We start from the raw sequence: 23,054 nt of genomic DNA, 5'->3' as shown, positions 1-23,054 counted from the left end.
CTAAGCAGCCTCTGTGTGGACGCACTCATAAGAAGACCAATGGCCTGCTCGACCACCTTTCTAATCATTATATAAAGCACCTCTATGTCCTCCTTGTCGAGAAGAAGACAGGGGGTTGACGTAAGTGACTCTCGAGAAGACAAAAGCTTCAATTAATCATAAAGTAGCGGATTCCTTTAGGCCTCGTTTCTCGGTGGCAACTCGCCTGATCATGTGTATGATTTGATTAATGCTGTTTTTGAATCACTCCAAGGAGACGTCACTCTTGGCATTAGCCTGGAGATGTAGGCCCATGATCTTGATGCTGGGGCTTGGAATGATGGCGTGGCCATCAAGGAGTATTTGAATGTATTCCTTGATTTGGCGTGAGGGCGGACGACAAGGAGCCGTGATTTTTTACGTGAACACTGGAGACACATTGGCGTATTAGAAGTGAGATGCCATGCATAGGTGTGAGCTTCCTTTAATTTTGTAACTCTTAGCACATGAGCAAGGTGCGCACAGGGCCGCTAGATGGGCGTAAGTGGTGGCGTGACGCTTTCACGTGATATTCAGCAAGAACGCATGGGGAAAACCCGCAGATGTGCTTGGTGAGTACACCACCTGTCTTTCCCGTCTTCGCGTGTGCTCGTAGCTAAATCGGTAAGACAACGGGCTCTCGCTTTGTTAGTCCATTAGTTCCAGGTTCGATTCCCGGCGGTGCCAGTAAATTCTTTTATTTGTTCGCTTGAGTTTTCTGGTGACACCAACGGTCGCGAAAGAACCCTTGGAGGGTAGAGGTAAAAAGCTTTGCTTTAAAACATTACAAAACATGTATGTTGTGTACATCCTAAACTAAAAAAATAGCTACAAAACGACTCGGAAAAAACACCCGCCGGTTTGAGGACGTCTTATATGTCATGCTAATGTCCGGCTGCCTCATCCTTCTCTAGACGATTTAAATCTGGTTTTGTAAACGTCGAGAAAAACCTGGTTTAGAATAGGGATTACGAAGGACGTGTGAAAATTTCTTTGGGTGTATTACTGAATCGGTGTATAAGGCGTCTTGTAAACGCCTGCAAAATTTCGATTTAAATCTGGTAGTTGGGATACCATTGATAGAGAGTTTTAGCACAGTCCTTCAATGCTCTGGTTTTAGTTTGGCGTTTTTACGTTCCGCTCAGCAGGTACGCGAAGCGGGAGGGCGACTGCGCATCCGCACTCCGCTTAGCGGCTAAGCGGGCTACCGGAGCGAGCAACACGGTCCGCTAAAACGTAGCCTGAGCGGAAAGTCGCGGCCATGGAGGAAACAATACTCAGGAGAGGCCCCTAGCATCCCAATGCATTGCGAAAAGTGTGGAGGAAGTGATGTCATTTTTCTTGAGCCCATGGACAATGTTGCTTACTTGTTTATAACTGTGGCGGCCAAGTTTGGGCGAATAAAACCGACAAATTTTTAAGGCGCTTGGTATGTGGCTGCCTCGCTACGCTTGCAAACTAGCGCAGTCGCTGCGACAAACGTTTTAAAGCAAAGCTTTCTACCTCTACCCCCCAAGGGTTCTTTCGCGACCGTTGGTGTCACCAGAAAACTCCAGCGAACAAATAAAAGAAATTACAGGGACCGCCGGGAATCGAACCTGGAACAAATAGACTAACAAAGCGAGAGCACGTTGTCTTACCGATTTAGCTACGAGCCCACGCGAACTCGGGAAGACAAATGGTGTACTGGCCAAGCACATCTACGGGTTTACCCCCTGCCTTCTCGCTGAATGCCACGTGAAAGCGTCACACGACCACTCACGCCCGTCTAGCGGCCCTGTGCGCACCTTGCTCATGTGCTAAGAGTTACAAAAATTAAAGGAAGCTCACACCAATCCATGGAATCTCACTTTTAGTACGCCAATGTGCTAAAGCCTGTGGCCTCCAGTGTTCACGTAAAAAATCACAGCTCCTTGTCGTCCGCCCTCACGCCAAATCAAGGAATACATTCAAATACTCCTTGACGACCAGGCCATCACTCCAAACCCCAGCATCAAGATCCTGGGCCTACATTTCCAGGCCAACACCAAGAGTGACGTCTCCTTGCAGCGCCTCAAAAACAGCATTAATCTAATCATACACATGGTCAGGCGAGTTGCCACCAAGAAGCTAGGCCTAAAAGAATCCGGTACCTTTCGATTAATTGAAGCTTTTGTCCTCTCGAGAGTTACTTACGACAAACCCCTATCTTCCTCTCGACGAGGAAGACATAGAGATGCTTTATATAATGATTAGAAAGGCGGTTGAGCAGGCCATTGGTCTTCTCATGAGTGCGTCCACACTGAGGCTGCTTAGCACGGGCTCCACAAAATGGTGGAAGAGCTGATAGAAGGCCATCTTTCTAACCAGAAGGTCCGACTCAGAACTGCGGTGGGTAACCGCATGCTTCCCCAGATTGGCTGGGCAGCCCAGAATGTCACTCCGTTTGACGTACTCCGAGACTCTTGGCGACTAAAACTAAACATGCTCCCTTTGCTTAGAAATATGAACCCCTCACATGACGAGGGTCAACGAAAAGCACGGGCGCAAGCGCTAAACACCACCCTCGGTGGGGCTCATGCAGTTATCTACACAGATTTCTCCAAACATCGAGGGCAGCGACACGCCATCATCGTGGCTACCTCCAGAACCAACCTCCTTGCGTGTACCTCGCTTAGGACCCAAAAAAATGACGGCAGCAGAAGAGGCAGCCATCACCTTGGCTCTCACTCAACCGGGGGTCGGAGGGTAGTCACCGATTCCCAGCAAGCCTACTGGAATTACCAGTCGGGTTGGGTGTCCTGACCTGCACTGGGCGTGCTAAAAAACCACTCCCCAAACGGTTCCATTCAGCTCATCTGGACACCGCCTCACGCTTCAATGGAGGGCAACAAATACGCCCACCCAACAAGCCTGCGCTTTTACCTCCCGTGCTATGGAGCTGCACGAGGACAGTCACCCGCTTGTCACGTCCAGGGAGATAATCCGGCATTATCGCCTTCTGAGACAGACCGTACCTTCACCTTACCCTGACCTTTCCAGAGAACAACAAACTACCCTACGGCTCATACAATCCGGGCTCCTTCCCACAGCCTACGTGTCTTCACGTAATGCATCCGAATCGCTACGACGCTGAATGTAAACTTTTCTGAGAAGTAGGAATACTCCGCCCCGTAATCGGGGTGTGCGACTTTAGCTCTGAGCACACTCCTCTCTTTTCGTCAACTACCCAACAAGAGCAATGGGAGATGCTGCTGTCCAAGCCCTCTCTACCTACCCAGCTTCAGCGGGTGGACAGAACACAGGCCGCGCGGACTGCATATGGGCCCCGCAGAAGAAGGAATCACTCCCCAGGGCTGCACTCTGGGCCGTTCAGAAATCTGAACATAAGTATTTCTTCCTCCTCCTTCTCAGCCGCAAGTCTCGTCGCCTCCGTCCGCGGCGCAGAGACGGAGAAGTCAGATCGTCTATCACCGGGTTGGAGCTTACTTTGATTTTATAAAAAAAAGTTTCCACTCTTGTGCTACACAATACAACTCAACCAAACACCGTTCATGCATCATGCATTGATTTAACCTTACCAAGAATATCTCTTTGAAGTAATAAATGGTGTGGTTAAGTGCATTTCACTTCTCTCTGGTTTTACTATTTGTAGAGCGATGTGAGTGATTTTAAGTGACGTCGCATGAGTAATCGTTATGGGTGCCGTTTACAGCTTTGCTTTCCTTACCACATTCACAGGGTGGATTGGCGCGATTTTTTTAGACTAGGCCAGTTTGAAAACTCCGCCGTCGGAGGCGGCCTTAACTCATACCCCGCAGCGGCGCTTACGTCGCGTTGAGATCGGCGGAGCGAGCCGCTGCCGCCGCCGGCGACGTGCCGGGAAAATTCCCTTCGCTCAGCGTTGGCGAGAGCCACAGTTCGTTCTTTGCTCACTGTGTTTCTTCGTTGTGAAGTGAAGTGAAATTTATCGCTGCTGAGACGTAGCGCGCAAAGTCCGCAGTGATGTACCACCCCAAACAATGCTCCCGTCGTGTGCGTTCGCCATCCCGCGAGCCTGTCGCTATGGCGACGACAAACGCTACTTTGCCAGGCTTAAGAGCTGAAAAATCGTCCTTCTATCTCAAAAGCGAAGGCCGTTTTTCGATTGAAACTTTGGTTGAGGGTTAGAATGGGCAAATTGAAGGCGAAATCAACAGCTTAGAACATGACATCGCACCAAGGAATTAGCGACGAAGCTGTTTTCGCTTCGAAGCGGGAGGGCAGGGCGACGCCATGTTAGTAATATCAAACCGGAGATAGCAAAGGATGATGGGATAGAGTGCTGGGCTCCGTGGGCTCAAGTCATGGAGGGACTCGGCTTCACAAATGTGACGTCAGGGCCTCTCCTAACCTTTTCTTTCCTCCATGGTCGCGGCCCTCTCCGCTAAGGGGGCGGTGCGATGCGGGTGCCCTCTCGCGGGCGTGCGGCGACTCTGCTTATTCTAAGATGGCTGTCACGCCTGCGAGGAGCGCCGCAGCTTCAGGCTCTTGTTTGATGCGCAAACCGCGAAAGCGGTTCTGCATCGACGAGGGCTTGTGCTTGCTGCGATACGTAGCGACTGCGAGCCCATTTGGAAACTACACAGAACTATTCTAGTTCACTGTAACAAAACGCCGAGTTTGATAGTTGCCATTGAAAAGGATTCGAATTGACCTGGGATGCAACTTTGTTGGCTATTGCGTGGCTCTCATAAAGTCGAAAATTTATTTTCATTCACTGTAACTGACCAGTAACACAATACGATTACACGTGTCAATACTTAAAAAACAAGTAAGCTATACGTACTGGTATTACTTTGTTAAAGTGGCGAAATGGGTTTCGGTTCTGTTTCATTACGCCAAACTTGACCAGACGGCGCTGCTAATCCGAAAGGTCCGGTCCGGTGCGCATTACGCGTACCTAAAACGAGAAAATCGCTCACCGCTCCGCTGCAGCATAGCGTTGCTACCCGAAGCGGAGCGGAGCGTAAAAAAATCGCGCCAATCCACCCTGTGAATGTGGTAAGGAAAGCAAAGCTGTAAACGGCACCCATAACGATTACTCATGCGACGTCACTTAAAATCACTCACATCGCTCTACAAATAGTAAAACCAGAGAGAAGTGAAATGCACTTAACCACACCATTTATTACTTCAAAGAGATATTCTTGGTAAGGTTAAATCAATGCATGATGCATGAACGGTGTTTGGTTGAGTTGTATTGTGTAGCACAAGAGTGGAAACTTTTTTTTATAAAATCAAAGTAAGCTCCAACCCGGTGATAGACGATCTGACTTCTCCGTCTCTGCGCCGCGGACGGAGGCGACGAGACTTGCGGCTGAGAAGGAGGAGGAAGAAATACTTATGTTCAGATTTCTGAACGGCCCAGAGTGCAGCCCTGGGGAGTGATTCCTTCTTCTGCGGGGCCCATATGCAGTCCGCGCGGCCTGTGTTCTGTCCACCCGCTGAAGCTGGGTAGGTAGAGAGGGCTTGGACAGCAGCATCTCCCATTGCTCTTGTTGGGTAGTTGACGAAAAGAGAGGAGTGTGCTCAGAGCTAAAGTCGCACACCCCGATTACGGGGCGGAGTATTCCTACTTCTCAGAAAAGTTTACATTCAGCGTCGTAGCGATTCGGATGCATTACGTGAAGACACGTAGGCTGTGGGAAGGAGCCCGGATTGTATGAGCCGTAGGGTAGTTTGTTGTTCTCTGGAAAGGTCAGGGTAAGGTGAAGGTACGGTCTGTCTCAGAAGGCGATAATGCCGGATTATCTCCCTGGACGTGACAAGCGGGTGACTGTCCTCGTGCAGCTCCATAGCACGGGAGGTAAAAGCGCAGGCTTGTTGGGTGGGCGTATTTGTTGCCCTCCATTGAAGCGTGAGGCGGTGTCCAGATGAGCTGAATGGAACCGTTTGGGGAGTGGTTTTTTAGCACGCCCAGTGCAGGTCAGGACACCCAACCCGACTGGTAATTCCAGTAGGCTTGCTGGGAATCGGTGACTACCCTCCGACCCCCGGTTGAGTGAGAGCCAAGGTGATGGCTGCCTCTTCTGCTGCCGTCATTTTTTTGGGTCCTAAGCGAGGTACACGCAAGGAGGTTGGTTCTGGAGGTAGCCACGATGATGGCGTGTCGCTGCCCTCGATGTTTGGAGAAATCTGTGTAGATAACTGCATGAGCCCCACCGAGGGTGGTGTTTAGCGCTTGCGCCCGTGCTTTTCGTTGACCCTCGTCATGTGAGGGGTTCATATTTCTAAGCAAAGGGAGCATGTTTAGTTTTAGTCGCCAAGAGTCTCGGAGTACGTCAAACGGAGTGACATTCTGGGCTGCCCAGCCAATCTGGGGAAGCATGCGGTTACCCACCGCAGTTCTGAGTCGGACCTTCTGGTTAGAAAGATGGCCTTCTATCAGCTCTTCCACCATTTTGTGGAGCCCGTGCTAAGCAGCCTCAGTGTGGACGCACTCATGAGAAGACCAATGGCCTGCTCAACCGCCTTTCTAATCATTATATAAAGCATCTCTATGTCTTCCTCGTCGAGAGGAAGATAGGGGTTTGTCGTAAGTAACTCTCGAGAGGACAAAAGCTTCAATTAATCGAAAGGTACCGGATTCTTTTAGGCCTAGCTTCTTGGTGGCAACTCGCCTGACCATGTGTATGATTAGATTAATGCTGTTTTTGAGGCGCTGCAAGGAGACGTCACTCTTGGTGTTGGCCTGGAAATGTAGGCCCAGGATCTTGATGCTGGGGTTTGGAGTGATGGCCTGGTCGTCAAGGAGTATTTGAATGTATTCCTTGATTTGGCGTGAGGGCGGACGACAAGGAGCTGTGATTTTTTACGTGAACACTGGAGGCCACAGGCTTTAGCACATTGGCGTACTAAAAGTGAGATTCCATGGATTGGTGTGAGCTTCCTTTAATTTTTGTAACTCTTAGCACATGAGCAAGGTGCGCACAGGGCCGCTAGACGGGCGTGAGTGGTCGTGTGACGCTTTCACGTGGCATTCAGCGAGAAGGCAGGGGGTAAACCCGTAGATGTGCTTGGCCAGTACACCATTTGTCTTCCCGAGTTCGCGTGGGCTCGTAGCTAAATCGGTAAGACAACGTGCTCTCGCTTTGTTAGTCTATTTGTTCCAGGTTCGATTCCCGGCGGTCCCTGTAATTTCTTTTATTTGTTCGCTGGAGTTTTCTGGTGACACCAACGGTCGCGAAAGAACCCTTGGGGGGTAGAGGTAGAAAGCTTTGCTTTAAAACGGCAAACTAAAACTCTGTATTGGAGCGTTTTGTTGGCTTACTACAGCTGCACTTTGGTAGCCTGATAGAAGACCATCCCGTGCCCTTTCTTCTCGCTCTGCACGACGTTGTCAAGTAAAATAACAGAAACAGTGCACCGCACGCCATGCGTGCGTTGCACAATATTCGGAATAATAAAAATGCAATCACTCCAAACATTTTATTGATTTCAGTACAACGTGATTGCAAACTCTGTAATGTAATGCTTTGATTCTGATTCCGATTGCTTAGTGTGGAATGACAAAATTTCTTCACAAAATCCCGGCCTGTCTAGCATCACTCGGTCGCTGACTTGGCAGCGGCTACGATTTTATTGGGGCATTAATCTGCAAACGAACAACGTAAAAAAAGGTAGATTCAGAACACTGCGGTGCAAAAAAATTACACCATCTTCCCGTAGGGGAACCCTGACTAGTATACAAAGCAGCCATGGGGTCGATTCAAGTGCCCATTAGTTTTCAGTTCATCGTTTTCATTAGGTTGAGGTACGTAGCTACCGTTATATTTACAGTTTGGTTTCCATGGTAACTACCACACTTTTCACTTACCGGAAGTACGAAATGAGAAATTGCGTTGAGCCCATGGTTGTTTCGCATACTACTCAGGGTTCCCCTACGGCAAGATAGTGTAATTTTATTAGATGCGACGGGGCTATGTCCCTCTCTTGTCATTGTTGTGCCGTCAACACCCCCAGTGCGCATTCTCGGCTTGCTGAACGCCCGGTGGGGTCTCACTCTTTAATGGCTCCTGGAGCGACAGTGTTACCGGTGTCTTCCTGGGCCGGCCCGAGATGAGCCGAGCGTGCGCAGTGGGAGTGTGGACGACGCCACGACAAGCGAGGGACATAGCCCCGCCCATGAGACGCTGGAGCGACAGTGTTGCCGGTGTCTTCCTGGGCCGGCATGAGACGAGCACGCTTCCCCTTAAAGGGCTCCTGGAGCGGCAGTGTTGCCGGTGTCTTCCTGGGCCGGCGGATGGATGGGCGACGGACGACGGACGACGGAGCCGAGAGCACAGATGCTTTGCACCTAAAACACGAGAACTCGAACCTGCCAAGTACAACTTTGGAAACGGCTCCGGAACGCGCTGGAACCGCACCAAGAAAAGAGGAACGATGCATGCAAATTCAGCCGTGAAACGTCGCATACGACACAGAAGTTCTTAAACCGGAGTCAAGTAGAAATACACAAGACACTCCCACTGAGTGCGAACGACCACAGTATTTCTGACAAGCCGGCGCCGGGGGCACCTGAACAGTATGTGCTCCACCCGCCTCACCCAGTAGACATGTCGATGCATAAACGTCCGTTGGTGCCCCGCGTGCACCGCGTCTGTGATGCGTGGCTGCTCTCTCCTTCCTGCCGGTACTTGTCGAGACATGCACCAGTGATGCGCCCCCATATGTGAAATGTGCAGTGCTCGCTTTGGCTGCTCGCGCAAACGGGGCGCGTCGCAACTGATTAACGTGCACGTACAGGCGGGGATACAATATTCCAGGCCACGCGAGCTCTGGGCGAAAATCGTCCCTGCGCACTCTGAAGGCACGGCGCCTGCAGTTGAAACTGACCTGCCGTGGATGCGAGTCCTTGCTTGCCAATGTTCTCGCTTTCAGCAGCCGCGCTCCGTAAGTTACCGCGGGGCGACGCATTTGTAGCATCCCTTTCGCCGCGACGACCAGTCCACGGGCAGATGGACCAGTTCACCGGCCTTTGCGCATGTTTTGTTCATGTTCTAATTAATCATTCCTTGCAAAAGGTTTTTGTGTTTTTGCTGTACAGTTGCGTAAAAAACAGCGAACATCAAAAAAATCGCGCCAATCCACCCTGTGAATGTGGTAAGGAAAGCAAAGCTGTAAACGGCACCCATAACGATTACTCATGCGACGTCACTTAAAATCACTCACATCGCTCTACAAATAGTAAAACCAGAGAGAAGTGAAATGCACTTAACCACACCATTTATTACTTCAAAGAGATATTCTTGGTAAGGTTAAATCAATGCATGATGCATGAACGGTGTTTGGTTGAGTTGTATTGTGTAGCACAAGAGTGGAAACTTTTTTTTATAAAATCAAAGTAAGCTCCAACCCGGTGATAGACGATCTGACTTCTCCGTCTCTGCGCCGCGGACGGAGGCGACGAGACTTGCGGCTGAGAAGGAGGAGGAAGAAATACTTATGTTCAGATTTCTGAACGGCCCAGAGTGCAGCCCTGGGGAGTGATTCCTTCTTCTGCGGGGCCCATATGCAGTCCGCGCGGCCTGTGTTCTGTCCACCCGCTGAAGCTGGGTAGGTAGAGAGGGCTTGGACAGCAGCATCTCCCATTGCTCTTGTTGGGTAGTTGACGAAAAGAGAGGAGTGTGCTCAGAGCTAAAGTCGCACACCCCGATTACGGGGCGGAGTATTCCTACTTCTCAGAAAAGTTTACATTCAGCGTCGTAGCGATTCGGATGCATTACGTGAAGACACGTAGGCTGTGGGAAGGAGCCCGGATTGTATGAGCCGTAGGGTAGTTTGTTGTTCTCTGGAAAGGTCAGGGTAAGGTGAAGGTACGGTCTGTCTCAGAAGGCGATAATGCCGGATTATCTCCCTGGACGTGACAAGCGGGTGACTGTCCTCGTGCAGCTCCATAGCACGGGAGGTAAAAGCGCAGGCTTGTTGGGTGGGCGTATTTGTTGCCCTCCATTGAAGCGTGAGGCGGTGTCCAGATGAGCTGAATGGAACCGTTTGGGGAGTGGTTTTTTAGCACGCCCAGTGCAGGTCAGGACACCCAACCCGACTGGTAATTCCAGTAGGCTTGCTGGGAATCGGTGACTACCCTCCGACCCCCGGTTGAGTGAGAGCCAAGGTGATGGCTGCCTCTTCTGCTGCCGTCATTTTTTTGGGTCCTAAGCGAGGTACACGCAAGGAGGTTGGTTCTGGAGGTAGCCACGATGATGGCGTGTCGCTGCCCTCGATGTTTGGAGAAATCTGTGTAGATAACTGCATGAGCCCCACCGAGGGTGGTGTTTAGCGCTTGCGCCCGTGCTTTTCGTTGACCCTCGTCATGTGAGGGGTTCATATTTCTAAGCAAAGGGAGCATGTTTAGTTTTAGTCGCCAAGAGTCTCGGAGTACGTCAAACGGAGTGACATTCTGGGCTGCCCAGCCAATCTGGGGAAGCATGCGGTTACCCACCGCAGTTCTGAGTCGGACCTTCTGGTTAGAAAGATGGCCTTCTATCAGCTCTTCCACCATTTTGTGGAGCCCGTGCTAAGCAGCCTCAGTGTGGACGCACTCATGAGAAGACCAATGGCCTGCTCAACCGCCTTTCTAATCATTATATAAAGCATCTCTATGTCTTCCTCGTCGAGAGGAAGATAGGGGTTTGTCGTAAGTAACTCTCGAGAGGACAAAAGCTTCAATTAATCGAAAGGTACCGGATTCTTTTAGGCCTAGCTTCTTGGTGGCAACTCGCCTGACCATGTGTATGATTAGATTAATGCTGTTTTTGAGGCGCTGCAAGGAGACGTCACTCTTGGTGTTGGCCTGGAAATGTAGGCCCAGGATCTTGATGCTGGGGTTTGGAGTGATGGCCTGGTCGTCAAGGAGTATTTGAATGTATTCCTTGATTTGGCGTGAGGGCGGACGACAAGGAGCTGTGATTTTTTACGTGAACACTGGAGGCCACAGGCTTTAGCACATTGGCGTACTAAAAGTGAGATTCCATGGATTGGTGTGAGCTTCCTTTAATTTTTGTAACTCTTAGCACATGAGCAAGGTGCGCACAGGGCCGCTAGACGGGCGTGAGTGGTCGTGTGACGCTTTCACGTGGCATTCAGCGAGAAGGCAGGGGGTAAACCCGTAGATGTGCTTGGCCAGTACACCATTTGTCTTCCCGAGTTCGCGTGGGCTCGTAGCTAAATCGGTAAGACAACGTGCTCTCGCTTTGTTAGTCTATTTGTTCCAGGTTCGATTCCCGGCGGTCCCTGTAATTTCTTTTATTTGTTCGCTGGAGTTTTCTGGTGACACCAACGGTCGCGAAAGAACCCTTGGGGGGTAGAGGTAGAAAGCTTTGCTTTAAAAGATTGTTCTGGATAACGATAGGACAGCACGTAGGGGACACATCAGCAAAGGGTGGCGATCGTATGCAGGGCCGCTGATATGTAATCGCAGCGCGCCGTGTCGGTCGCGACAGCAGGCCACGTGCCTCCAGAGGGCGCAGCGACAGTTTTCACCAAGCCTCGCGTGGTCCGGAATAGGGGACCGGTAAAACGCTTCAAGGCTCATGGGTACGGCGTCTGCTCCCGCCACTTCCGGTTAGAGAGCTCTCCTGGCCACCCAAATGCCGGTGACTTTCACGCGCGTGTGTGCGCGTGTGTACTATGGATAGTGCACACACAGTCTTGTACATGTCACGTCGCATGTATTTCGTAGTGAATTAACAGCGTAGTTTTCTCGGCATCACTTGCATCGTCCTTGGCGTTATCTGTGTGCGTGTCAGCTGTGGGTCGCGATGGTAGCAACTACCTTATGTTAAAAATGTTTATGTTTATGTTACCACTTAAAATGTGATAACCCGAAACAGTTTTGCTGATAGCGCCCTAGAACGTTTTAAATCAGGATTTTGAGATCTACCAGCCATACATGTCCCGCCAAAGGAATGGGATGGCAACCATTACAGTGACACGTGTAGTAACATACTTTTAACTGCACATGACATAAAAAGAGAAATTAAAAAACTTTTCCCCGGCTAGAGAAACAATAATGTGCAACTTTTCCTATTCCTTCATGCGTTTGTTGAATCACGCGTTGAAATCGACGGAGTTGTTTGGTCACGCATCGCCTCCGCTAACGGATGCCGGAGGCGCGCCTCCGCCGCCCCCGCCGACAGCTGATCGCGGAGACCATCGGACACGTAAGGTAGTGTCACGTTTATTCACTACACGGCACCACTATTCAGACTTTAATAAATTTTAGTGAGAACTTAGAATTATTTCCGCTTGTTTGTTTAGAAATTCCTTGCGGTTACCTAAGTATAGAAAACGCTGGCTTTCGTACGAGCTAGAGGGCACGCACTTCAGAGAAATCGGTTGTCTGTCCACTTAACCATGGCACTGCGCGCGTCTACTCCGAGGCTCCTGAGCCCGCCCGCCGGCGTTATCCGGCACAATGGGGCTGATATCCTGCTCCACCACCACGCATACACGCTCTTGCGGTTTTGCTAATCACGAAAACAAACCTGGCGAATTTGATCCTCGTACGGTTTTCCACATCATTCAGTAGGGATACTTAGCTGTAGGATCAGGAGCCACGCGTAAGGAGTGACAGGTGGCCAGTCGATGGGCACGTGACCAAACACAAAATACTCCAAAGATGATCGACACGTTCTTTATTTAGGCCAACATGATTGTCCCTACAGGGCTTTTCGGACCACCACTTCCACCGCACCTAGTCGCGATCAAGGTATAAGAGAACTCAGTCCAACCCTGCTGAGTGTGGCATCTTCCTCGGCAAAATTTACCAAATGATCGAAGACGTGCGAGGAACCGCGAAGCCAGCCGTATTCACTCGCTTCGTAGCTCGCGGAGGGAGCCCAGCGGCATGCGTCCTTTTTCTGGTTCCTCGAGTGCCCCAAACGATTCTGATTTCACTCCTCCCCCCGAAACAGAACACTTGTCGATGTCGTCATCCAACTGGGACGGCTGCGTTGGATACCCCTCGGCACCCCCTCTCAACCTGTTGCGCATCTCCTGATCACGCGACGCTTTCCAGAGCATGAGCTCCATACAAGCCTTGGCGTCCTCGACGCTGTCGTGTCCCAGAGGCCCGTTCGGCACCCCGCGGTTCAGGTAGGCGGCGACCAGCGACCGAAGTGACCGTCGGTAAGGCAGGCCCCGGTAGTGGGGGAAGGCGATTGAGGTGTCCACTACCGTATCATGAACCAGCCGGAGAACCCGCAGATCGTTCTCCAGTCCGTGTCCAACTAACACCGTGGAGGTGTTCAAAAGACGAAAGAGCACAGCCTGGACATCTTGCAGCGTTGTGCGCACGTTGCGTAGGTGATCGGCGGTAATGCCGCTGAAGGGCGTGTTGTAATCAAGCACTCTGCTACCGGGCCTCACGTAGGAGTCGTACACAGTGGCGCCGTCGCAGTCCACCACGCTCACCCTTGCCACCTCAAAACCACGGATGGTGAAGCACATTTCACAGTCCAATGCGAACACTTCGCGGGCGCCGCCATTCCGCCGACGTGTGCGCACGAAGGCCAGCTCCGCCGTGTCCCACTTGTCTCGAGCCCCGAGTGGACATACATGGTAGTACGAACTGTTACATCCTGGGTGATCGGCCGGCGCCCCGCAACAGCTGAAACCGATGGCAGAGCACCGTCCGGTGTGGAAGAAACAGGCGCTCTTGGCGTAGTAGTCACCACTGCGCGTAATCACGAAGGACGCACGGCAGCGGCTGCACGTCTTGCGGCTTGAGTAGATCGCGTCACCCTCCACACATACTACGCGGCCGGGATTTTCCGGGCAGAGTCGCGGGTAGCCACAGTGAAATAGTTCCTGAGGGGTGAGCACGTAGGGGAGTAGAAGGTTGTAGAGGTCCTGAGTGCGAGGTGGAAGACACCAAGTGCCTTCCCCTGGAACCGCACTCGACAAGGTAGCCGAGCGGATTGTGTTAGACCTATCAACAATGCTCACCAGGTACTTTTTGTTTCCTTTAGAGTACATGCCTTGAATAGAGCCGTCATGTCTCTGAAAGGTGTCTGCCTGCAGCGGGCACAGGCGCCGGTCCTTTATATCCCTCTGCTTCTGCAAGTCGTTTGTTACCTCTTCCCTTTCCTTGCTTCTTCTGGAGGGCCTGGACTTGGCAGTGCCGCCCTTCTTGTTATTCTTGAAGAAGACTAATAGGACCAGAGCACCGAGGAAAGTATAAAAAATGAATACTGATGAACAGCCAGTGAAGAACACCAGCTGTTCCGCCATCCCTCCGTTTGGGTTTCTGATGGTGATGATGATGATGCCCTCAAAGTTTTTGGCTCGTGCCCATAAGGGGGTTGGCCAGGGCTACATCACGTATTGAAATTTGCTATAGCTTTAAAATATTAATCTATTTCCGGTATGAAAGAAGCTGCAAAATAATGTTCGCTATGATTAAAACCCAATTACCCATTAATTAGTATCCTTCAGCAATTCAAGCAACTTGAAGCAGAAAGGGGGTGTGTACGTGTGTGCGTGTGCGCGTGCGAGCGTTCGTGCCCGTGTGCATGCGCGTGTGCGTGTGTGTGTCTGTGTGCGTGTATGTGTGGGGGGTAACCAGTCGGTTGACTAGTTACCTCATAAAAGGACCATACCCGCCCAGGAAATTGACCAGAAGATTGAAATTATAACCGCATTCATTAGGTCGTCTTCTTTTTATATATGGAAAGAAGGAAACAAAATCAAAAAGGAAGAAAAACAAGTGCTTGTGTTCTTAACCCTTTCAACCATAATTTTTTAAAGCAATAAATTGTTTTCTGTGTGTTATGCTAAATTTTAGGGCTCCCATACGCCGACCTGCGAAAAAAAAATGCTGGTAGTGCCAGTATCACCTTTAGGACATCTGGATCTTAAAAATGTTATATCGAGCAAAACTTTTTTTGCGTGTTTTCCAAAATTTCATGACCACATGAGCCTACAAACGGAAAATGAGCTTCGTGGAGCACAAATGTTTATATTTTCAAGATTAGGAATGAAGCTAGAACCTTTGTTTTTTTAGCCTCGATATCGTAATTCTGTATTCACTAGTAACGTCCAGCTCTGCTAAAACGCAACAATGTTGATGTGCATCACAATAGGCATCCCTGAAAGATTCCCCCCCCCCCCCAAAAAAAAATAGCAGTTTTGGTTTGGTTCTGTATGCGCTAGGGGGAATTTTATGTGGTGGCGTCAATCACACCACCAGGGCCGAAATGGTTAACGCATGAAACTTGCCTAGTAGCCATCCAGACGCCTCAATTTAATACCGGCGGTGCACATGCAGTACATACTCGCGACAAAAGCGAAACTCACCTCCGTATAGGTTGTATTCACTGGCATGGTGCGCATGGCGGCCACCATGTGTGTCGCCTTAGCAACAGGGACGTGCGGGCCAGGGAATGGTGGCGCACGCCTTAGGCCGTCCCCACAAGCTCAAAAGCATTACCTCAACGTGAAATACTGCTTCGCGCAACGTTCTAGAGCCTACCTGCCGCGAGACACCAGCGAAGGCACCGGCACATGGCAGCAGCTAATTACCTGCTGCCGCGTTTTGCTATCGGCAACTGATTGCTCACCTGTCAGCGAGTGCATTCTCTTTCGGCCTCTTGCCGTCTCCCATCTAACAATGCGAGCCCCAACGCTAGTGCGCACTGCTACACTGCCGCCATATCTCAACCGGCGAGCGCCTCAGCATTCACAATTTATTCGTAAGCATTATTTGGCTTTTGTACTAAGCGACTCTGCCGTGGGTAGGGAGCAGGCGCGCACGTATTCATCTCCGTGTTCGCAGGCAACTGCGCTTCAGCGTAGGCATTCCGTGCGTCGCGCCGCTTCCTTTCACAACCGCGGCTCCATTCTCCACTGGTGGTGCGGAGTTCTTTACGGCAAGTAGAACATCACAAGACGCCACAGCCGAGAATCGGGTGGTAAGCGCAGACGACGGACACCAGGGCCTGATGCACTTTATAAGCGACCCCAAACCATCCACCGCCGGCGGCGGCGGCGGCGGCGTCGGCGTCCGCAGTGCTCCTCTATATTTAATAAAGAAACAGCATCCGGCGCCAGGTTTCGATCCGAGGACTTTGCGGCCGCAGCGCGACGCTCTACCGACCAAGCCACGGACACTACGCTGATATCAGTGTTAGTGACGCGCCTTATATCTTTAACGCATTCAAACTACGTCGTCAGCGGCGTGCGTTGGCGACTCAGCGGCGTTATAGCGGCTTGATAACTGCGTGGTGTACACGTGATACCACAAACCCGATGGAAGAGATGGAAGAGAAGGCGGCGAGGCGGTGGGCTGCGGGGGCCGAGCGCAAGCGCCGCAAGCGGGCCGACAACCGTGCATTCGCACTTTCACATTCTCCCCCTCGGGGAAATGCGGGGGAATTTTTTTTCTGCGAGATCCGGACGCATGCGCTGGTACGGTGGACACGGTCATGGCGGTTTTCAGTGTTGCCAAGAGAAGAAATCTGCCGTTAAACGTTTTATGTGGTGGTGGTGGTGGAAAGTTTATATATCCGCAGCTTTTTAGAAAGAGGCGCCGTTTGGGAGCATCGGCACATAGTCAACGGCCCCGTGGGCGCTAGCGGCGAGTTCGCCCAGCCGGATCACACACTCTTGTACTTGTGGGTCGTATCTGAGCAGCGTAGCCTTCCATTGCTCTAGCGTGGTAAGGGGTAGGGGCACAGTAGCATGGAGGGTGGTTTGGAGGAGCACGCGCCCACTATGTGGTGGATAGAAGCGAAAAGCGCACCACACCACGTGCACGTGTGAGTATGGCGTGGGGAAGTGGAGGTGGCCCAATGTGGAATCATGCGATTCACGTGCGGCTGATTGTTACAACGGCAGGCGATCCCTCCCTTCCGCCGGAGGTGGTGAGGCACCACCCGAGGCATGCATCCCGGCGGCAGAAATCTCGGGCTACCTCATTAACCAGCTCGTTAGCCGGAAGGGGCGGAATGGGCCGGTGTCTATATTTGGGGTGGACATTGTGCAGGCGGAGTCGGTGCTGTCTGCAGCATACGTGTGGGGATGGGGATGCACGATCAGTCGCAAAGTTGCGAAGATCCGCATCCGAGTCGGAAATTATTGTGGTGGCCGGGCTAGCTGTAAGGCCCAGGGAAATGGCGACCTCTTCACCAACTTTACGGTGAGGCGTAGAGACAGAGCATGAAGTAACAGAGTCTTCTCGGGAGTTCACGACTACGGCGACGCAGGCTGCGCGGTCGGGATATTCCGCTGCGTCGACGTACAGGGTAGCGGGGGGCGAAGCGTGGGCCTTGTGTAAGCCCTTGGCCCGGGCAAGGTGGCGTTCTTGGTGGAAGGTAGGATTCATGTTTCGTGGGATGGGGGCCACTGTGTAGCGGGATCGGAGAGAGTCAAAAAGAAAAGTTGCAGCGGCCCCTTTCCATGGGGGCAATTTCCCGTGCAAGCCGGGTGAACTTCCCAAGCGTTGTACTCCCACACAAGGGCCGAGCGCCAGGCCGGGGAGTCGCTTGTACCTGTTTTACCGGTAGGTGCCTGCGCCACAAAGGCAGACGAATGCACATGGTGCCTCCCTTAGCCATGGTGGACGCTCAACTCGCAACCCCCTGTGGCAGGACATGCCCCCAAACTCTCTCACCCCCCGCAATGGGGCAACACGGCATGATGGCCGGGGACCCCGCCAGATGGACAAGGGTCAGAGGCCCCACGCGAGGGTAAAGCAGCTTTCCAGACATGAAATCCCCCTTTCAAGGGTCCACACTCGACCAGGCACGCCTTTACCCATTAAAGAAACCGGTGGGTGCCCGTCGGTACGAGGATTCGAACCCAGTACCTCCCGAATACGAGGCTACTGCTGTACGTCTGAGCCATCGCTGCGGTCTTTTTTAGGTCTCTGTGGTTTCTGAGGTCTTGAGGTCTCTGAGCTCTTGAGGTCTTTTGCGGTCTCTGAGCCATTGCTGCGTTTTTTTACCTTATCTCCGTGCTGCTTAGCAAACGAGATACCCAGTTTTGTTATGATGGACCGACCCGTCGGAGTAGAGGCCAGACGGTGGAGTTGCCCAACACGCTGGGCTTCAACCAGCTCCTCGAAAGTATTGTATGTCCCGGTTTTAAGAAGCTTGTTAGTAGAGGTGTGACGGGGGAGACAAATGGCCAGCTTGACCGCCTGGCGGATGATGCATTTAAAGCGTACAATTTCGGTCTGGGTAGACTTCAGAAAGGGGGTGGCGTATGTGATGCGACTAATAATGAATGCTTACAACAAGTGAAGCAGGTTAGCTTCTTTGAGGACATGGTTGCGGTTTGATATAGGGGCGATAGGTCTGCCAATCCGCTCCGCTGTGTTTTCGAGGGTGCGGATAGTTTCGGTGTTAGCCCCATTTTCTTGAATTGGGAGTCCGGGAATGCGGATGAAGGGCAGGTGCGGAATGATGTTGCCTTTTAATGTGACCATAATATCAGGGGCACAGGCATCACGATGGCGACGCGTTCTCGAGTGGTAGAAGAAGAGCTCCGACTTATGCAGTGAGCAGAGCCGCCGTTCGAGGGCGTAACTGGCGATGATGTTCACAGCTTGCTGAAGGCGGTCTTGAATGTCACCACCGCCGCCACCAGCTGTCCAAACGGTGATGTCATCCGCGTAGGTGCTGTGGTGCAGGCCCGGGATGCGTTCCCAGAGGCGAGGGAGCTGTACCATAGCCACTTTGAAGTGGGCATGGGAGCGGCGTAACTGCCAGCATGGCTGACACGTCGCGCCTTTCTTTCGTGCAGCTTTTCGTCTCGTTGCTGTCCTGCTTTAACCACGAAGCGGCCACAGCCTTCCCGTCGAGGGAATTTCTGGGCGCACCACAAAGCGACGACCGTGTTTTCCATCGTCCAAGTGCAAGCTGCGCAGGCTCAAGGACTTTCATCGCTGGCATTACAACAGCAACATCGCCGGAGTCTGCCCTATCTGCGCTGGACTTAAAGAGCCCCTTGATGTGGAACCACTTCAGTGGGCATGGGAGCGGCGTAACTGCCAGCATGGCTGACACGTCGTGCCTTTCTTTCGTGCAGGTCAGTAAATCTTACTCCCTGTACGCCAAGTGGTCTAGTAACCGGCTCTTGTTGCTGTTCCCCTATGCCCAAGCGTTGTGGTCGATGTTTTTGAGGAATGCGTTGATGTGCTCAGTATGATGTTACTTTGCTGTGGAGATGTCGAGCCCAACCCTGGTCCCGCAAAACAAACACCAAACGCTAAAAATACTTCGACCCCTGCAACAGACGTGCAGACAGAAATACTACAATATCTGCGGGATCTCAAACGCCAGTCAGAAACTTTAACAAAGGGGCAAACTGAGCTCACGCAAGGTCAAGCTGCCCTTTTGAAGGGCTTGAACGATGTCAGAATTGCGCAAGATGCCCTGGAAAATGAAATTCTAGCCGTTAACGAACGTTTAGCAAAAATTGAGGCCCGGACAAACGATCTGGACACCATTGAAGAAAACCTTCAGTCTGTGCAAGACTCAATTGGAAACGTAATACAACAGAGCGATGATTTCAGTAACCGTCTAGACGAGCTAGAAGACAGAAGTCGACGAAATAACCTAATTTTTTATGGAATTACGGGTGCTAAGGAGGCGTGGGAGGAAACGGAAGAAAAGATTGTTAACATATTCAGAGAACACCTAGATCCCCCAATTGACCATAACCTAATCGAGCGTGCGCATCGCCTCGGCGGCTCTTATCGTGAACAGAATTGCCGGCCAGTTATTGTTAAATTTGCAAATTTCAAAATAAGAGAGAAGGTTTTTGCACAGCGAACAAAACTTAAGGACTGCAGTATATCGGTTGGGGAAGACTTTTCACCTGGTACCAGGCACATTCGGAAAAAACTAATAGCATTTGGGAAAGCACTGCCGGAATCGCCAGAATTTAAGCTACGATACACAAAGCTTAGCGTTGGCAGCACAACTTACGTTTATGACAAGCAGAGCGATAGCGTGAAGGAGTTATCTCAGAACACCGTGCATCGTGCTTTCACTCAAGGGAATGCAAGTTCTGGTGCAGGGCCGGCATCTAATACTCGGGCACGTGCCAATCAACAGATAAGAATCTCTGGGCCGCAGCTGCCAAATACTCAGACATAACAATTACCCAGGGGCGGTGGGGCGAAGTGCCCCCTTTCATCGCCGATTTCAGTCCTTTTTGGTAATGTAAGAAGTGTCATGCGCAAGCGGGATGAATTTAATTCTGTCGTAAGTTCATGCGACGCCGACTTAATCTTTTTAACTGAGACATGGCTCAGTGCAAAAGTGCGTAGCAGCGAGATTTTTCAGGGGAATAAAGAATATGAAGTCTACCGCTGCGACAGGGAGGGTAGGATTGGTGGCGGTACGTTGATAGCAGTCTCTAAGAGCATTCCGTCTACTCATATAAACGTGACTTCCAACTTGGAAAGTGTATGGGTCTGTGCTACATTTAAAAGCAAAAAAATAATTTTTGGTGCCTGTTACCGTCCTCCAGATGCTTCCTCAGCCTTTGTTGATGATCTTCATTACCTTGTTAATAGTATTGTGCCGTTGTAATTCTTTGCCAATTGTTTTGTTGGGAGATTTCAATTTTCCGAACATCTGTTGGTCCGGTTTATACCCTGTGCTTGATCCCTTTTCATCCGCCGGCCAAAACTTCCTAAATTTATGCTCGTGTTTTAACTTTACTCAAGTAGTTAAGCAACCCACACGATGTACCGGTACCTGCTCTAACACATTAGAGTTAATTTTGTCAACGCACCCTGAACTTGTAAGTAGTCTTCGTACCTGCCCGGGTTCAGTGATCACAACATGTTGCATTTTTTTCTTGATGTCACCATCTCGCGTAGTGTTGACGCCATAAAAAAAATCCGCGATTACGGTAAGGCAGTTTTCGAGAAAATAAACCAGAAGATGTGTAGTTATTTTGATACATATTTAATAGAATTTGAACAGCGCAGTGTACAGGAGAATTGGGACCTCTTTCAGAACAAGGTGAATGAATTAACCGATGCGCATGACCCTATAAAATTTATTCGCTCGAACCCGGGAGCACCTTGGTTTAACAACACCTTGAAACGCCTATGCAATAAAAAGAAATGGTTGTTCCGCTCCCCAAAGCTATGTAACACGATCGATCGATGGGAGGTATACCGCAAAGCGGAACTGGAATATAACAAGGCCGTTTGTGAAGCTAAAAAGCATTATATAACTGCTACTTTACCAAACTTGTTGTTGTTATATCGCGGCCGAAGCCGCAGAAGAACGACGAAGCGAGCACTGTCGTCGACGATCACTAACCAAAAACTGAACTTTTATTCAGAGGCATGCATATATATACAGAGGTCACCTGGTGGCAAGTAGAGACAACATAAACCGAATCGAAACCGAAACTGAAACACTACATATTCCCCTCAAAAGACCAATGTTAGTAATTGTTAGTGGATTAGTATTAGTACGAAAATACACAATATTTACAAATATTTACAACCACACATGGCATGTGCGCTTCACAATAATGTCTGATGTACAACTATGCAGCATACATTCGACGACTGCTATATAACAAAAAAAACACAATTGCAGAACCACTGAAACGTCTCAACAAAGTCCACGTAGCACTCAAGTTGTGTCACTGCACCAGTCTACACACAAACACCAGCTACACACGGTCCCCGTATCGATCCGGAGGTCTTCTGTTCCTCGGTGGCTGGACCCGACGTTGAGGTACTGGGTGCTTCGACGCAGCTGGCGCTGAAGCTTGTAGCGTGGGCGCAGCTGGCGAAGCTTCGGACTGCGCTATTGAGGAGCGATCCTCGGGTCGCTCAGGCGCCAAAGGCGGGGTTTGCAGGTTCGAAGACAGCGTCATGATGCGGATTCCACGCGGCTGATGGCGCAGGTACCTTAGATAACTTCGAAGCGTTCCAAGTTCGTCCATCGTCAAGCCGGAACGTTGATGGGCCTTGTTGGTGGACAACCCTCTGTGGGTGGCTAAACGCGAGGTGGCCCTTAGCAGATATTCCGGGTTTCTTAATTCGCACAAAATCACCAACTGACACTGTTGTCTTCTTCGCGGCCCTGCGACGGTCTGTGTACTCTTTGCTGTACCCTTGTTTGCTCTGCACGCGTTGGCGTAGACGACAGAGTTCGGAAGCAGGATCGCTGAAGAAAGTTGGTGATGGGTGGCCCACAACGTCAAGACGTGTTCTCGGTAGCCGCCCGTGTAGGAGAACGGATGGTGCAACACCCGTAGTGGCATGTGGCGTGCAGCGATATATAGCCAAATAGTCTGTTACCGCTTGACGAAGCGGACGTTGCTCTAACATTGCAACCTGTACGAAATCCTTGAAGGCACGGTTGAACCGCTCTACAAGTCCGTTCGCTTGAGGGTAGTAAATGGAAGAGTGCACGAGACGGATGGCGCGATCATTGAGGAACTTTGTGAACTCCGCAGAGGCAAACTGGGGCCCATTGTCGCATACTATCACGTCCGGGTAACCCTCACGGGAGAACACCGAAAGCAAAAAGTTTATGACGGTGCGGGATGATACTTCACTGCAGAATTGAACTTCTGGCCATTTCGAAAAGTAGTCGATGAGTGTAATGGCGTATCTGCAGTCGTGCGGTGCTCTCTGCAGAGGGCCGACGATGTCAACGGCCAGCTTCTCCCATGAGCGTTCTGGCAAGGGTACTGGCTTCAAAGGAGTAGCAGCAGTCTTTGCACTTTTGTCAGCCATCTGACATATTCTGCAGTTCTGGATGGAAAGTTCCACCTGTCTATCCATGCCTGGCCACCAGAACCTTTCTCTTAGTCGAGCTTTTGTCCAAACTATACGCCTCGAGCGCGGCCTGTAGGGGCGCCACTGAAATCCCCCTAGCGGCCCGTTTCGAAAGCAGGCGCGGGAGTCCGCGCCCCGCTCCCCAGTGCCGCCGCTGCTTTTGCGGCACGTTCACTACTGAGATTTACCGTTTGTGGGCGTTTGAAATTCATGTTTGTGTGGAGCAGTCACTCTGTTCGCAAATGGGGTGTGT

At 51.0% G+C, this 23,054-nt stretch overlaps 1 protein-coding gene across 1 annotated transcript; it reads right to left on the bottom strand.

The window, feature by feature from the left end:
• Window positions 1-12,849: 12,849 nt before the first annotated feature.
• Window positions 12,850-18,709, bottom strand: LOC144157941 (putative exonuclease GOR). Its single transcript, XM_077688654.1, has 3 exons — window positions 18,490-18,709; window positions 13,987-14,189; window positions 12,850-13,890 (listed from the first exon to the last, which is right to left on the bottom strand). Exons 1-3 carry the CDS (start codon window positions 18,707-18,709, stop codon window positions 12,850-12,852), a joined length of 1,464 nt encoding a protein of 487 aa, XP_077544780.1.
• Window positions 18,710-23,054: the final 4,345 nt, after the last annotated feature.

This window comes from Haemaphysalis longicornis, unplaced genomic scaffold, assembly GCF_048455015.1.
Source record: "Haemaphysalis longicornis isolate Haplotype H1 unplaced genomic scaffold, Haemaphysalis longicornis Haplotype H1 scaffold_1, whole genome shotgun sequence".
In the NCBI taxonomy this organism is placed as follows: domain Eukaryota; kingdom Metazoa; phylum Arthropoda; class Arachnida; order Ixodida; family Ixodidae; genus Haemaphysalis; species Haemaphysalis longicornis.
This window is presented reverse-complemented; position numbering and strand designations above follow the sequence as displayed.